The sequence below is a fragment of the Carettochelys insculpta genome, chromosome 32, assembly GCF_033958435.1.
Source record: "Carettochelys insculpta isolate YL-2023 chromosome 32, ASM3395843v1, whole genome shotgun sequence".
NCBI classification, from domain to species: Eukaryota; Metazoa; Chordata; order Testudines; family Carettochelyidae; genus Carettochelys; species Carettochelys insculpta.
The window spans coordinates 4,434,900-4,451,230 of record NC_134168.1 but is presented as its reverse complement, the minus strand read 5'-3'; the positions used below and the strand labels follow the sequence as shown (position 1 = coordinate 4,451,230).

Here is a 16,331-nt window from a genome sequence, read left to right as displayed (position 1 = left end):
GAGGGGTTGATAGTGTGATGAGGGGCTGAGCTGGGGGGTCCATTTGAAACCCCCCCATGACGCTCTCCCCTGCTCAGACGGTGACGGTGAAGGAGGCCCAGATCATGCAGCAGAACCCGCCCAAGTTCGACAAGATCGAGGACATGGCCATGCTGACCTTCCTGCACGAGCCGGCCGTGCTCTACAACCTCAAGGAGCGATACGGCGCCTGGATGATCTACGTGAGTCGGGGGGCGGGGGGGGGGGTCCTGCAGCCCCGTCGATCCCCCCCACGCTGCTGCGCTACCCTTCAGCGGGAAGCACCGGGGTCTCCTCCCCGGATTGTGCCCCTTTCCTGCCTTCTAGATCAGGGGTGGGGTGTGTTATCTGGCTGGTCTAGACTGGGGTGGGCCTCACCAACCGCTCCGGATCAGGGGGCTTCTCCCCTTTTCTAGAATGAGAGGGGTGCTTCTCTCCCTGTTCTAGACCAAGGGGGTCACCAGCCCTCCTTTGGATTTGGGGACGGTGCCATCTCCTGTTCTAGACGAGAGAAGACACCCCACCCCCAGTTCTAGAGCTGAGTGAGAGTCGCCTCTTGTCAGACCTCTTCCACAACCCACCAACTCCGGTTCTTGATCAAAGCACACGACACGGTCTTCCTTTCTGGCATCTCATGTTCTAGAGCCGGGGAAGGGGTGTTGTCTTCTGTGCCACGCTCCGACCCTCTCCCTCTCTCTCCACCCTTTCTTCCTGCCCCGTTCCCGCTTCTCCAGACCTACTCGGGGCTGTTCTGCGTGACGGTCAATCCCTACAAGTGGCTGCCCGTCTATAACGCAGAGGTGGTGGCCGCCTACAGGGGCAAGAAGAGAAGTGAGGCCCCACCCCACATCTTCTCCATCTCCGACAATGCCTACCAGAACATGCTGACAGGTAGGGATCTGCCCTTAACCTTAACTATACCCCTCGCCATAACCATAACCTTAACTATGCCTCTCGCCATAACCATAACCTTAACGACACCTATAGCCACAACCATAACCTTAACTATACCCCTCGCCATAACCATAACCTTAACGACACCCACAGCCACAACCATAACCTTAACTATACTCCTCGCCATAACCATAACCTTAACGACACCTATAGCCACAACCATAACCTTAACTATACCCCTCGCCATCACCATAACCTTAACAACACCCATAGCCATAATCCGAACCTTAATTATACCCCCAGCCATAACCATAACCTTAACAACACCCATAGCCAGAGTCTGAGCCTTAATTATACCCCCAGCCATAACCATAACCCTAACCACAGCCATAGCCATAGCCATAACCTTAACTACAATTCAGCCACAACTGTAACCTTAACTATACCTCATCCATAACTGTAACCTTAACGATGCCCCCAGCCAGAAACGTAACTTTAATTACCTCTCAGTCATGACCATAACTAGCCCCCCTCGCCTGAAGTGACACCCCAGCCTCCCCCAACGTCATTTTGTGCCCCCCATTACTCTGGTGTCTCCCTCCCCGCCCATCTCCCTCACCCTCCCCGCCACCCCCACTGATGGCTCATCCTTCTTCTCTCTTCCAGACCGAGAAAACCAGTCCATCCTCATCACGTGGGTACCTCCCCGACCCCACTCACCCTTGGGGGCGCCAGCTGACCCCCCCCCCCACACACGCCCCATCCCACCTGCTCCCTCCTCTCTCTGCAGCGGCGAATCCGGGGCGGGGAAGACGGTGAACACCAAACGGGTGATCCAGTACTTCGCCAGCATCGCGGCCATCAGCGACCGCAAGAAAGAGGGGCCTAACGCCAGCAAGGTGAGCCCCTGCCTGCGTCGGTGCTGGGAGCTTCCCCAGGACAGTGCCCCATGGGCAGCCCTAGGGCGAGGAGCCACAGCCAGGTCTAATACCCTTTCCTTCTCTTCTGGCCCCCAAGGGGACCCTGGAGGATCAAATCATCCAGGCCAACCCCGCGCTGGAGGCCTTCGGCAACGCCAAGACTGTGCGGAACGACAACTCGTCCCGATTCGTGAGTGTTGGTGGGGTTGGGCGGGGCGGGGGCTGTAGCAGGGGCCTGCAGGGCTGGGGGGGTCTGTGTGCAGTGGGGTGACACCGGTGAGCTGGGGGTCTGCTGGACGGTGTCTGGGGGTCAGGAGGATCTGTGGGGTTAGGGGGTGTTGGCAGAGCCGGCTTTGATGCATCAGCTGCCCGCACAGGCCCCACCCCACATCTCCACCCCCCTCCCTCCGTTCTCCTTCCCCAGGGAAAATTCATCCGGATCCACTTTGGGGCAACGGGAAAGTTGGCTTCAGCAGATATCGAGACCTGTGAGTGAGCTGAGTTTCAACGTTCTCACCTGGCACTGCCTGTCCGTCTGTCGTCTGTGTCACCTGTCCACGCCCACACCCTCCTTTCTATGGGTCTGCCCACCCCCACACGCCCCCTCCTCCATCTGCCTATCCACCCCCACACACATCTATCTATCCATCCCCACACACCATATCCATCTATCCATCCCCACACACCGTATCTATCTATCCCCATACGCCGTATCTATCTATCCCCACACACTGTATCTCTCTATCTATCTATCCATCCCCACACACCGTATCTATCCATCCCCACACACCGTATCTATCTATCCATCCCCATACGCCATATCTATCTATCCCCACACACTGTATCTCTCTATCTATCTATCCATCCCCACACACCGTATCTATCTATCCATCCCCACACACCATATCCATCTATCCATCCCCACACACCGTATCTATCTATCCCCATACGCCATATCTATCTATCCCCACACACTGTATCTCTCTATCTATCTATCCATCCCCACACACCGTATCTATCCATCCCCACACACCGTATCTATCTATCCATCCCCATACGCCATATCTATCTATCCCCACACACTGTATCTCTCTATCTATCTATCCATCCCCACACACCGTATCTATCTATCCATCCCCACACACCATATCCATCTATCCATCCCCACACACCGTATCTATCCATCCCCATACGCCGTATCTATCTATCCCCACACACTGTATCTCTCTATCTATCTATCCATCCCCACACACCGTATCTATCTATCCATCCATCCCCACACACCTTATCCATCCATCCCCACACACCGTATCCATCCATCCCCACACGCCGTATCAATCCATCTATCCATCTATCACAAGCTAAATATGAGTCAACGATATGATGCTGTCACAAAAAGCTCAAACGTGATTCTGGGCTGCATCACCAGGTGCCTTGTGAGCAAGACGCGACAGGTCATTCTTCTGCTCTGGTCCGCACTGAGTGCCCTCAGCTGGAGTCCTGGGTCCAGCTCTGAGCACCACATTTCAAGGGGGTTGTGGAGACGCTGGAGAGGGCCCAGAGAAGAGCGACAAGGCTGATGAAAGGTCTAGAGAACCTGAGCTCTGAGGGAAGCCTGAAAGAACCGGGCTCGCTTAGTTTAGGCAAGAGACGGCTGAGAGGGGACACGACAGCAGATTTCAAGAACCTCAAAGAGGGTTACAAGGAGGAGGGAGAGAAATTGCTCTCCTGCGCCTCTGAGGGCAGGACAAGGAGCAATGGGCTTAACCTGCAGCCAGGGAGGTTTAGGTGGGACATTATGAAAAACTTCCCACCCGTCCGGGCGGTTAAAAGCTGGAGTGAATGGCCTGGGGAGACGGTGGAATCTCCATCCCTGGCGATACTTCAGCGCAGGTTAGACAGAGACCTGTGAGGGTTGATCCAGACGGTGCTTGGTCCTGCCATGAGCGCCAGGGGCTGGACTCAGGGAACTCTTGAGGTCCCTTCCAGTTCTGTAATTCAATACTTCCACTGATCAGATCTCCTGGAGAAATCCCGGGTCATCTTCCAGCTCAGGGCGGAGAGGAACTATCACATCTTCTACCAGATCCTGTCCAACAAGAAGCCAGAACTTCTGGGTGAGTCCGCGAGGGGGCGGGGGGTGGGAAGGAAGCCTTGTGGGAAGGGGCTCGTCCCCGAGTCCAGAATCGGGGCCCTCCCTGGGCTGGGAGGAAATCTGGAAATCAGTTAACCTCCCCTCCCCCTCGCCCCCGGATCAGACATGCTGCTGGTGACGAACAACCCCTACGACTACAGCTTCGTCTCCCAAGGAGAAGTGACTGTAGCCTCCATCGACGACTCTGAGGAGCTGACGGCCACCGACGTGAGAGATGAGGCTGGTGGAGGGGCCGGGCGAGACCTGGGGGGAGGCTCCGTGGGGAGACACTGTGTTGTGTGGGGAGGGAGAGAGACTTACCAGGACAGGAAGGGCAGGAGGGTGAGCAGAACCGCCAGGGTGCGGGAGGAGTTGAGTGAGTGGAAGGACAGGTGAACAATAGGCTCAGCAGCTGAGTGGGCGGACAGACGGACGGATGGATGGAGGGTAGCAGGAGTGGACGGCCAGGTGGGTGGTTGAGTGGCTGGAGCGAGAGGCAGAAAGAAGGATGAGGGCATAGGAGGACAAAGGGGAGGGTGATGGGGTTCGGGGTCCCCCGAGCTCTGCACCCCGTCCGCAGGCAGGAGTGACTCTCACTCGGCGGGAGAACAGCGGGTTTATTAGCCGACAGGACACAGCGTCGTACAGAGGGGTCAGTGCAGCCGGCAGAGACAGCCAGTCCCAGCCATGTGGGGAGAGGAGGCCCTGAGGGGCCCCCGGAGCCGGGGCCTGGCCCCCTCCTTTGTCTCTCTCCCTCAGCCCAGACTCACTGCTTCCAACTCCCAGTTCCAGTTCAAACCCCTCAGGCTCCACCTCCCCCTTTGTCTGCAGCCCAGAGGTGTCACCTGGGCACCAGGTTACCCCCAGCAGGAGCCCCCCACCCTCTGTGAGCCCCACACACACACACACACCTATCCCTTGCTCCATCACATCTCTCCCCCCTTCCAGACCGAACTGAGCGGGGTCACTCAGCCAGTGACCTGGGGAAGTTCGGGGCCCTCCCCGTGTGACAGGGCGTCGGCTGCACCCTCAGTGCTCCCCTTGATGTGCACCACCTCCACGTCGTAATCCTGCTGGGGGAGGCTCCAGGTCAGGAGCTTGGTCTTGGCCCTTTTCATGCGATGCAGCCGGGCAAGTCCCTTTAGTTCCCTTGGGTTGGTCGGTCTCCCTGCTTCTGTCTCTGGTCCATCAGCCACGTTCTCAGGTCGGGCAGGCAGAGCCCATACAGATGCTGCAGCACCAACAGATCAAATAGTTCTTCTCTGGTCTGGGCCCTGCCCTGTCTGCCCACCAGCCCATACAGCTGCTCCAGCCAATGTCTGGAATTCAGTTACAGCCCAGTAAGGGAAGGTACAAATGCTTCCACCCTTGGCATTTAGCCAGACCACCACAATGGTTGTGTGCCTCAGTTTCCCCTTCCATGCCACACAATAGGTTTGGAATGTTCCTCCTCATGTGAGAGGTTGCAAGACTAGTTACAGGGAACAACGGTGACATTTCAGAGTTACAGACTCCTTCAACATACAATTCCTGCTTCTACATCAATGTCATCATGTCACATGGCTCTTTCCAAACCTTCAGTACATGGTACAATTCTACAGCTTTTGGTAGCAGCACCCCTTGGTTACAGCAGTCAGCGTGAGTAACAGAACAACCCCATTGCAACTGCACATTTACGTTGCTCTTTGGTAGACCACAACCTTTGTGCAACATCCTTGAGAATCTGGTATTTTGGGGATAAATGGCTGAGGCCTTTCTTAGCACCATCAAGTTCTAATCTTCTCCCTTGCCCCCTGGGGTGGAAATCTGATCTCTCTGGCTGTGCCCTCCCTTCTAACAAGAGCTGGGCCATTGATGATCTCAGGGAGACGGCCCCCTCCCAGCCAGCCTGGAAATCTGCAAACCAAACCGGTTTCTAAAAGTTGTTTTGTGAGTCGCAGACACAGAATCCACATGGAGGAATCCCTGTTTATCCCTTACTGGCCCACCAGGCCCACAGCTCCTTTGTCCTTTTACCTCCAACTTCTGCCGCCCCCTGGAATCAGAGGTGGAGTCCAGTATGAGAACATAAGAACATAAGAACATGTACTACATGATGGGGTCAAATTTAGCTACGACAGATCAGGAAAGGGATCTTGGAGTTATAGTGGATAGTTCTCTGAAGACATCCACGCAGTGTGCAGCGGCAGTTAGTAAGGCAAATAGGATGTTAGGAATTATTAAAAAAGGGATCGATAATAAGACAAAAGATATCATACTTCCCCTATATAAAACTATGGTACGCCCACATCTCGAGTACTGCGTGCAGATGTGGTCTCCTCACCTCAAAAAAGATATATTGGCATTAGAAAAGGTTCAGAAAAGGGCGACTAAGATGATTAGGGGCTTGGAAAGGGTCCCATATGGGGAGAGGCTAGAGAGACTGGGACTTTTCAGTTTGGAAAAGAGGCGATTGAGGGGCGATATGATAGAGGTATATAAAATCATGAATGGTGTGGAGAAAGTGAATATAGAAAAATTATTTACCTTTTCCCATAACACAAGAACTAGGGGACACCAAATGAAATTGATGGGTAGTAGGTTCAAAACTAATAAAAGGAAATTTTTCTTCACACAGCGCACAGTCAACCTGTGGAACTCCTTGCCCGAGGAGGCTGTGAAGGCCAGGACTCTATTAGGGTTTAAAAAAGAGCTTGATAAATTTTTGCAGGTCAGGTCCATAAATGGCTATTAGCCAGGGATAAAGTATGGTGCCCTAGCCTTCATAACAAGGGCAGGAGATGGATGGCAGGAGATAAATCACTTGATCATTGTCTTCTGTTCTACTTCTCTGGGGCACCTGGCATTGGCCACTGTCGGCAGATGGGATGCTGGGCTTGATGGACCTTTGGTCTGACCCAGTATGGCCATTCTTATGTTCTTATGTTCTTATGAGAAACCTTTACCCTGCCTGCTTTGGACCCTTGCTTCTGCTCCTGGGGAAGTGACTCCTTTGCCTGAGCCTGTGGGGGCTCGAGATGGAGCCAAGATCCCAGAGCTGGATCTGAGGGCAGCTGAAGCCCGGATGGGAAGTGGGCCTACCTCTGTGTCTCTCAGGGGGGATGATGCTTTAACTTGGTCTCATCCAGTTAGTATCATCAGGGAATCCCAGAGACCAGACGATTCTGGTACTTGTTCTTTGCCTGATGCTGAGGTGTTACTGGGAGGGGTGAGAGGACTCTGTCCTACCAGAGTCATCCTCTCGCCAGGACACAGGAAGAGCAGACTGGCAATGGAGTTACACTGACTGATGAAAATAAGGAAGCTGGTAGCCTAGGGGAGGAAAGGGATCCTGACCTGTCCGGTGGTACCGGCTGTCTGCCTGGAGGGGGATTATGTGGGAATCTGCCTGATGGGATGGGTCAGAAGTGATCCTGGGTGTAGGTGAACCCCAGGAGCTGGTTGTGGCTCAAGGGAGCAGTGCCCCTGTGGAGGCAGACAGGGGTGAGTTGTTGTTTGGGGGAGCTCTTGAGGAAGAGAATTTCCCTGAAACTTTTCCTGACCCGTCTGTGGGGACTGCAGAAAATGGGAGTGAGGTGAAGGAAAGTGAACAGGAAAGGTGCTTGTCTGTAAGAGCCAGAGCAACCCTTTGCCTGGGGAGAAGTTTGTTTCAGCTCCTGATGGCCAGGACCTGCCTGAGTGTGAAACCACTGGCTGTGCTCTGGAAGGGTCCAAAGCAGGCAGGGTAAAAGTTTCTCAGGAATTGGAAGTTGATGCAAGTAAAGTAAAAACTCTCAGGGAGTGTGAGCAGCCCTGTGAGAACCAAGTGAAACACCTGCACAGTCAGTCTCTGTAGGACGCAGGAGAGGGCCAGCAATTCCCCATCTCCAGGTGGTGGAAACACTTATATTCTCATACTGGACTCCACCTCTGATTCCATGGGGAGGCAGAAGCTGGAGGTGGAAGGACAGAGGAGCTGTGGGCCTGGTGGGCCAGTAAGGGATAAACAGGGATTCCTCCATGTGGATTCTGCGTCTGCGACTCACAAAACAACTTTTAGAAACCGCTTTGGTTTGCAAATTTCCAGGCTGGCTGGGCGGGGGCCGTCTCCCTGAGACCATCAATGGCCCAGCTCTTGTTAGAAGGGAGGGCGCAGCCAGAGAGATCAGATTTCCACCCCAGGGGGCAAGAGAGAAGATTAGAACTTGATGGTGCTAAGAAAGGCCTCAGCCATTTATCCCCAAAATACCAGATTCTCAAGGAGGTCACACAAAAGTTGTGGTCTACCAAAGAGCAACGTAAATGTGCAGTTGCAATGGGTTTGTTCTGTTACTCACGCTGACTGCTGTAACCAAGGGGTGCTGCTACCAAAAGCTGTAGAATTGTACCATGCACTGAATGTTTGGAAAGAGCCATGTGACATGATGACATTGATGTATAAGCATGAATTGTATGTTGAAGGAGTCTGTAACTCTGAAATGTCACCATTGTTCCCTGTAACTCGTCCTGCAACCTCTCACATGAGAAGGAACATTCCAAACCTATTGTGTGGCATGGAAGGGGAAACTGAGGCACACAGCCATTGTGGTGGTCTGGCTAAATGCCAAGGGTGGAAGCATTTGTACCTTCCTTTACCAGACTGTAACTGAATTCCAGACGTGTGCCGGAGCAGCTGTATGGGCTGGTGGTCAGACAGGGCAGGGCCCAGACCAGAAAAGAACTATTTGATCTGTTGGTGCTGCAGCATCTGTATGGGCTCTGCCTGCCCGACTTGAGAACGTGGCTGACGGACCAGAGACAGAAGCAGGGAGACCCACCAACCTGAGGGAACTAAAGGGACTTGCCCGGCTGCATCACATGAAAAGGGCCAAGACCAAACTGCTGACTTGGAGCCTCCCCCAGCAGGATTACGACGTGGAGGTGGTGCACATCAAGGGGAGCACTGAGGGTGCAGCCGATGCCCGATCACGAGGGGAGAGCCCCAAACTTCCCCAGGTCACTGGCTGAGTGACCCCGCTCAGTTCGGTCTGGAAGTGGGGAGAGATGTGATGGAGTGGGGGATACCTGTGTGTGTGTGTGTGGCTCACAGAGGGTGTGGGGCTCCTGCTGAGGGTAACCCTGACGACCAGGTAACACCTTTGTACTGCAGACAAAGGAGGAGGTGGAGCCTGAGGGGTTTGAATTGGAACTGGGAGTTGGAAGTAGTTAGTCTGGGCTGGGAGACAGAGAGACAAAGGAGGGGGCCAGGCCCCGGCTCTGGGGGCCCCTCGGGGCCTCCTCTTCCCAGCATGGGTGGGACTGGCTGTCTCTGCCTGCTGTACTGACTCCTCTGTACGACGCTGTGTCCTGTCGGCTAATAAACCCGCTGTTCTCCTGCCGAGTGAGAGTCACTCCTGCCTGCGGATGGGGTGCAGAGCCTGGGGAACCCCAAACTCCATCACAGGGGCACGGATGGTTGGATGGATGGATGGATGGATGGATTGAGGGGGAGGGTGGGGGCAGGTGGATGGATGGATGGAGGGGTGGGGGGGCAGATGGGTGGATGGATGGATGGAGGGGTGGGGGGGTGGGTGGATGGATGGAGGGAGGGGAGGTGGGAGCAGGTGGAGGGATGGATGGAAGAGTACTTGTAGGGAATGGTGGATGGATGGTTGGTCCCACGAATGGATGGAGCTGTGTGTAGAGAAGGAGGGATGGCTAGAGAGGGCTGTGTGGGAAGACTGGATGGCCAGCTGGTAGGGGGCCGGCGGCTGCATGCGAGGAAAGAGGGCTGGAGGGTTGGTGGGGGGATGGGGATGGGGGAGGGAGGGATGGAAGAGCGTGGTGCTAGATAGGTGGGTGCTGGTGTGGAAGGATGGGAATGGGGACTCCATCCCCCCTCCACCCAGGAGCTCCGAGCCCGTTGGCAGAGGTTGCTGTGTTGGGCCGGGGCCAGGAGTTGAGGTCGCCCCTGAGAATGACTCTGGCCCCCCTCCGGGTCCCCAGAGCGCGTTCGATGTCTTGGGCTTCACCCCTGAGGAGAAGGTCGGCGTCTACAAGCTGACGGGCGCCATCATGCACTATGGGAACATGAAGTTCAAGCAGAAGCAGCGGGAGGAGCAGGCCGAGCCCGACGGCACCGAGGGTAGGCTGGGGAGGGGTGGGGGAAGGGACAGGGGGCAAGAGGCCGCCATGCAGGCAGAGGACCACTGGGGGCAAATGGGAGCACAGAGGCTGGTGGAACTACCAGTGGGAAGCTGGAAGATCCAGGGAGCATGGGGGGGCACTCAGTGGTAGGGCGGATGGAGGGCCCCCGGGGGTGTAAAAGGGGGCTGAGGGCAGGTGACGTGGGGAGGATCACTGCGGGGGAAGAGGGACGGGGTCGCAGAGAGATCTGTCTGGGATCCCTGACCGAGCCTCTCCGTCTGCAGCTGCAGATAAATCCGCCTACCTGATGGGGCTGAACTCGGCCGACCTGCTGAAGGGGCTGTGTCACCCACGGGTCAAGGTGGGGAACGAATATGTGACCAAGGGGCAGAATGTCCAGCAGGTGAGACCCCCCCGACCTTCTCCTTCCTTCCTCCCACCCGGCTTCCCCAGCGCTCACCCACACCTCACTCCATTCTTTTCGCCTCGAACTCTCCCCGCCCTTCCCCATCTCTGATGTGCCCCGGCACCCCCACAGGTGTACTACTCGATCGGAGCCCTGGCCAAGTCCGTGTATGAGAAAATGTTCAGCTGGATGGTGACCAGGATCAACAACACCCTGGAGACGAAGCAGCCGCGCCAGTATTTCATCGGGGTGCTGGACATTGCTGGCTTTGAGATCTTCGATGTAAGTGACCCCCTCCAGCAGGGGGCGCTGTAGGGAGGAGGGTGGGGGCATTGGCTGGCAGGGGTAGTTCCTGGCTCTGACAGCCCCAAACGCTCCAAGCCAAGGTCACTGGCTGTGGTGCAGTTCCTCCTTTCCTCCATTAGGTGGCTCCCCAGAGAAGCACCACTCCATAGACATAGTTACACTCTGGTACGTCTTGCTCAGAGAGCTCTATGGTTTCACCAAAGCAGAGGGGGCACTTTTTGTTTTCACATGCCTCTCGCTCCCCCTCTTCCTCCTCCGTAGTTCAACAGCTTCGAGCAGCTCTGCATCAACTTCACCAACGAGAAGCTGCAGCAGTTCTTCAACCACCACATGTTCGTGCTGGAGCAGGAAGAGTATAAGAAGGAGGGGATCGAGTGGGAGTTCATCGACTTCGGCATGGACCTGCAGGCCTGCATCGACCTCATCGAGAAGGTACCTCGCCCTGAGACAGCCTTCTCCTGGAGTCAGGTGGGAGCTGGCTCCCCCAAGAGGGGAAACGTCCCATGTTCTAGAGCCCTGCGGTCCAAATTAAGCCTGGTAGAGTCCAACTACAACTGTTCGATTCACATTAGGCTGGATTTCCTCCTTCCACCTGAGGGCTTGCACCACACTACACCCTGCATGGCACAGAGGGGCAGATGGCAGGTGGGAGGCATGCAGCCACCAGGGCCAGACCAAGCCTGTGGGCAGGAAGCAATGGTACTAACTCAAGGTCGGAGGGAGGATCAGGGTTGGGTCAAAAAAAAATCTTGACCCTTTTGAGTTTAGGTTCCAGGGGTCTTGGCCCAAATTGGGTCCAGGTGTGACATAAACACACCTCTGCCTTGCTCTACCCTACTATCCTTTCTGTTGTCTTCTCTTCACAAGCCCATGGGCATCATTTCTCACAAGAGAGGCAGAGTTAAGGGTAAAGAGGCAGCCTTAATCCTGTCAGTGGCTGGCTTTGGAGCCAGCCTTCAGCGTTTGCTGGCTTCAGTGGTTCCTAATCATCTGTGTCCCGCAGCCCATGGGCATCATGTCCATCCTGGAGGAGGAGTGCATGTTTCCCAAGGCGACGGACATGACCTTCAAGGCCAAACTGTTCGACAACCACCTGGGCAAGTCAGCCAACTTCGGGAAGCCGCGGAACATCAAGGGCAAGCAGGAGGCCCACTTCGCCCTCATCCACTACGCCGGCACAGTGGACTACAACATCATCGGCTGGCTGCAGAAGAACAAAGACCCGCTCAACGAGACCGTGGTGGGGCTCTACCAGAAATCTGCTCTCAAGCTCCTCGCCCTCCTCTTCGCCAACTATGCGGGGGCCGAGGCTGGTGAGGAAACTGGGCGGGATGGGGGCGACAGAGCACGATGGAGGGATGGAAGTCGGTGTGGCGGGTGGAAGAAAGTAGAGAGGGTGGAGCAATCCATGAAGGAGAGGGGGATGGAGAAACAGAAATGGATGGATGGGATAAGTGGGTAGAATGGGGGGATGGGTGGGTTCATGGATGGACAGACGGATGGATAGAAGTGGGTGGAATGGAAGTGGATGCACAGACAGATAGATGGATGGAGGGGGGTAAGTGGGTGGAATGGAAGGTGGATGGACAGACAGATGGAAGGGATAAGTGGGCAGAATGGGGGAGGGATGGATGGATGGAGGGGGGTAAGTGGGTGGAATGGGAGATAGATGGACAGACAGACGGAGGAGATAAGTGGGTGGAATGGGAGGTGGATGGATGGATGGATGGAGGGGATAAGTGGGTGGAATGGGAGGTGGATGGATGGAGGGGATAAGTGGGTGGAATGGGAGGTGGATGGACAGACAGACGGATGGGATAAGTGGGTGGAATGGGGGATGGATGGATGGATGGAGGGGATAAATGGGTGGAATGGGAGGTGGATGGACAGACAGACAGGTGGGATAAGTGGGTGGAACGGGGGAGGGATGGATGGACGAATGGAGGGATAGACGGACAGACGGATGGAAGCCATGGAACGAAAGGCGAGTAGGACAGACTGACTGAGGATAGGATGGGATGAGGAAAACTCCCAGCCAGGTACAGGACATCCCCAACATACGCCCTCCCCCCGGCCACCTCACAGCCCCGCTCCTGCTCTCTCCCCACAGGCGGCGATGGGGGGAAGGGGAAGGGAGCTAAGAAGAAAGGCTCCTCCTTCCAGACGGTATCAGCACTGCACCGGGTATGAGCCCCCGGAGCTTTGGGGAGTCCTGGCGGGAGAGGGGCCCTCTCAGGGGGAAGGATTTGGGGCGGGAGGTGTCTCACCATGAGGCCTTCCCCAGGGTGGGGGTTACACGGCCATTTCCCTGCCCCCAATACTCACTCCACCCCTGAGGCCCTGACTCCGCCTTCTTGCCCCCCCTCCGCAGGAGAATTTGAATAAGCTGATGGCGAATCTCAAAACCACCCACCCCCACTTTGTGCGCTGCATCATCCCCAACGAGCGGAAGGCGCCGGGTGAGGGGCGGGGCTTCCTGAGGAAGGGGCGGGGCTAAAGCCAGGGGTGTGGCTCTGGACATAAGGGTGGGGCTAAGAGAAATGGGTGGGCCTGGGAGGGAGGGGAACAGTTCAGGTCAGGGCGAAGGGTGTGGGGTGGGGCTAAGCGATACGGGGGAGGGAGGAGAGAGGGGGCTTGGGGGTGGAGCCGCCAGTCACCTGGGGAAACGCCCCGTCTCCCGGCCCGCAGGAGTGATGGACAACCCCCTGGTAATGCACCAGCTGCGCTGTAACGGGGTGCTGGAGGGCATCCGCATCTGCCGGAAGGGCTTCCCCAACCGCATCCTCTACGGGGACTTCAGGCAGAGGTGGGTCCCGCCCCCTGGGCACTGCTGCAGGGGAAGCTCGCAGCGCTTGGGGGGGAGGGGCGGAGAGCTGCGGGGTCGCTCACGGCCCCCTCCCCCCAGGTACCGCATCCTGAACCCCGCGGCCATCCCCGAGGGGCAGTTCATCGACAGCCGCAAGGGGGCGGAGAAGCTGCTGGGCTCCCTCGACATCGACCACAGCCAGTACAAGTTCGGGCACACCAAGGTGAGGGGGAGGAGCCCGCCGGGGTGGGAGGGGCAACGAACTGTCCGTCTGTCCTCTCCGCCCGTCTGTCTGTTCCACCCTCCCTTCCGTCCGTCTGTGCCTTCCTCCCTTCCGTCCGTCTGCCCTGCCCCCCGCCTCCTCCCGTCTGTCCGTCTGTCCTCTCCGCCCGTCCGTCTGTGCCCTCCTCCCTTCCGTCCGTCTGCCCTGTGCACCCTCCTGTCTGTCTCTCTCTCCCACCCACCTTCTCTCTCGCTCTCCCCATGCGCCCCCAGGTGTTCTTCAAGGCCGGGCTGCTGGGACTCCTGGAGGAGATGCGGGATGAGCGCCTGGCCCGGATCATCACCCGCATCCAGGCCCAGGCACGGGGGCTGCTCATGCGCATTGAGTTCAAGAAGATTGTGGAGCGTAGGTGAGACAGGCCATGGCTCAGCCCTTGCTGGTTTAAGTGGGGCCAGGCCGGGCCTTCCCTGGGGGACAGCGACATCGGCCTGACCCCTGGGCAGAACGAGCTGGTCGGGCTCTGTCCAGGGTCTGAAGTGGCCGCGGAAGCAAGAACTGAGCTCTGGGGGTGCCCGCAAGAGCTGGGGTCACCCTCAGTGGCCCTGTCTGCTGCTGCGCAGGGACGCCCTGCTGGTGATCCAGTACAACATCCGGGCCTTCATGGGCGTGAAGAACTGGCCCTGGATGAAGCTCTACTTCAAGATCAAGCCGCTCCTGAAGAGCGCGGAGACGGAGAAGGAGATGCAGGTGAGGTCAAAGAAGGGGAGATGGAGCTGACTTATCTAGAGCCTCTCAGGAGACAGAGAAGGGTTCTAGACTCATGGGGCTGGGACCTGGGGCCAAGCTCAGCTGTGATCGAGCGCAGGTTAGCCCGGGAAAGTGAGTTCTCAATCAAACGTTGGCAGGGCTGGGTTTTAGTTTCAATGCAACCTTGGGTGGCTTCGGGTAAGGTGGGACGGGGTCCCTCAGATGACTGAGCTGATCTTGGCCCGTCCTTCCCCTCCTCGGGCAGACCATGAAGGAGGAGTCCGCGCGTCTGAAGGAGGCGCTGGAGAAGTCGGAGGCCCGGCGGAAGGAGCTGGAGGAGAAGATGGTCTCCCTGCTGCAGGAGAAGAACGACCTGCAGCTGCAAGTGCAGGCGGTGAGTGAAGGGGTTCCCTCTGCCCCCCGATCCACCCCACAAGCTCCACAGCCCATGGCTTTGGGTTGGGTTGATTCATCTCATGACCGGTTGGATTGTAACAGGGGTCCCCAAGCAGAATCTTCTTCGAGCCCTGCAATCCATGTGTACACCCTCAGTCCTTCCTTCCCCCCCTCCATCAGCGGGTGACAGGGTACCTCCAACCCCATCTGAGCCCCACAGCTCCTCACGGGAACCCATGAGCCCCACCACCCCAGCGAGGCATAACGAGAGCCTTCCACATCAAATTTCGTCTAAGCCCAATGGCCCGTTGGGAAGCTCTCAGCTTTGCCTTCCATATCCTGAGCAACGGGGGCCCCCGGACGAAACCCCCGCAATCCCTTGTCTCTTACATCTTCCTTCCTTCCCCTGCAGGAGCAGGACAACCTGAACGACGCCGAGGAGCGCTGCGACCAGCTGATCAAGAACAAGATCCAGCTGGAGGCCAAGGCGAAGGAGCTGACGGAGCGAATAGAGGATGAGGAGGAGATGAACGCTGAGCTGACGGCCAAGAAGAGGAAGCTGGAGGACGAGTGCTCAGAGCTCAAGAAGGACATCGACGACCTGGAGCTGACCTTGGCCAAGGTGGAGAAGGAGAAACATGCGACGGAGAACAAGGTGAGGGCACAGGCGGGATGAGCAGCTTCAAGGCACTTTGGGTTGGGTTGAGTCTCAAGTCAGATTGGGTAAGTCTGACTTGTGTGCCTGTGAGATTAGTTGTGTGGGGCTGAGTGACCTCCAGTCTGGGTGGGTGGAAAGTTTTTAAAGCTGGTAGAGTTGAGTTGGGTTCGACTGAGGGGCTTCAAGACTGGCTGAGGCAAGTCGAGTGCACACGAGATCAGTTGGGTTGAGAATGAAGTGAGGACCCTACCCAGGCTATTGAGTTTGGGTCTGGGCCCGTTACTCCAGAACCCTCCCATCCCGGACATGTTCCCCACCAGGTGAAGAACCTGACGGAGGAGATGGCCGGCCTGGATGAGATAATAGCTAAACTGACCAAGGAGAAAAAGTCTCTACAGGAGGCTCATCAGCAAGCACTGGATGATCTGCAAGTGGAGGAGGACAAGGTCAACGCTCTGACCAAAGCCAAACTCAAGCTGGAACAGCAAGTAGACGATGTGAGTATTTCATGGTCCCTGAGGAGGCCCTTAGCTGCAGGACACGGGGGTAGGGTCTCAGGATTTGTCACTCTCCAGGGTCAGTGCTGATCACCATCTTTTAGCAAAGCACTAGGGACTGGCTTTCTTGGTTGGGTTGGGCGTCCTCAAGCTTGGCTGGGAGGGGTTAGGTTGGGTGTCGTCAACCTGGATGGGGCTGAATGTCTTCCAGGCTGTGTTTG

The 16,331-nt window shown here is 56.7% G+C and overlaps 1 protein-coding gene across 1 annotated transcript in view; it reads left to right on the top strand.

Annotated features, from left to right (window-relative positions):
• Nucleotides 1-16,331, top strand: part of LOC142005108 (myosin-6) — a 29,351-nt gene that overhangs the window by 276 nt on the left and 12,744 nt on the right. The window contains exons 2-23 of the mRNA XM_074982805.1: nucleotides 78-221; nucleotides 753-909; nucleotides 1,579-1,606; nucleotides 1,703-1,811; nucleotides 1,930-2,022; nucleotides 2,257-2,320; nucleotides 3,851-3,949; nucleotides 4,091-4,194; nucleotides 9,931-10,069; nucleotides 10,356-10,474; nucleotides 10,610-10,759; nucleotides 11,045-11,215; nucleotides 11,787-12,096; nucleotides 12,894-12,967; nucleotides 13,155-13,242; nucleotides 13,472-13,589; nucleotides 13,689-13,812; nucleotides 14,085-14,221; nucleotides 14,433-14,559; nucleotides 14,825-14,953; nucleotides 15,368-15,610; nucleotides 15,934-16,110. Of these exons, the coding sequence (XP_074838906.1) occupies nucleotides 78-221; nucleotides 753-909; nucleotides 1,579-1,606; nucleotides 1,703-1,811; nucleotides 1,930-2,022; nucleotides 2,257-2,320; nucleotides 3,851-3,949; nucleotides 4,091-4,194; nucleotides 9,931-10,069; nucleotides 10,356-10,474; nucleotides 10,610-10,759; nucleotides 11,045-11,215; nucleotides 11,787-12,096; nucleotides 12,894-12,967; nucleotides 13,155-13,242; nucleotides 13,472-13,589; nucleotides 13,689-13,812; nucleotides 14,085-14,221; nucleotides 14,433-14,559; nucleotides 14,825-14,953; nucleotides 15,368-15,610; nucleotides 15,934-16,110 (2,904 nt within the window). The remainder of the gene's footprint in view (nucleotides 1-77; nucleotides 222-752; nucleotides 910-1,578; nucleotides 1,607-1,702; nucleotides 1,812-1,929; nucleotides 2,023-2,256; nucleotides 2,321-3,850; nucleotides 3,950-4,090; nucleotides 4,195-9,930; nucleotides 10,070-10,355; nucleotides 10,475-10,609; nucleotides 10,760-11,044; nucleotides 11,216-11,786; nucleotides 12,097-12,893; nucleotides 12,968-13,154; nucleotides 13,243-13,471; nucleotides 13,590-13,688; nucleotides 13,813-14,084; nucleotides 14,222-14,432; nucleotides 14,560-14,824; nucleotides 14,954-15,367; nucleotides 15,611-15,933; nucleotides 16,111-16,331) is intronic.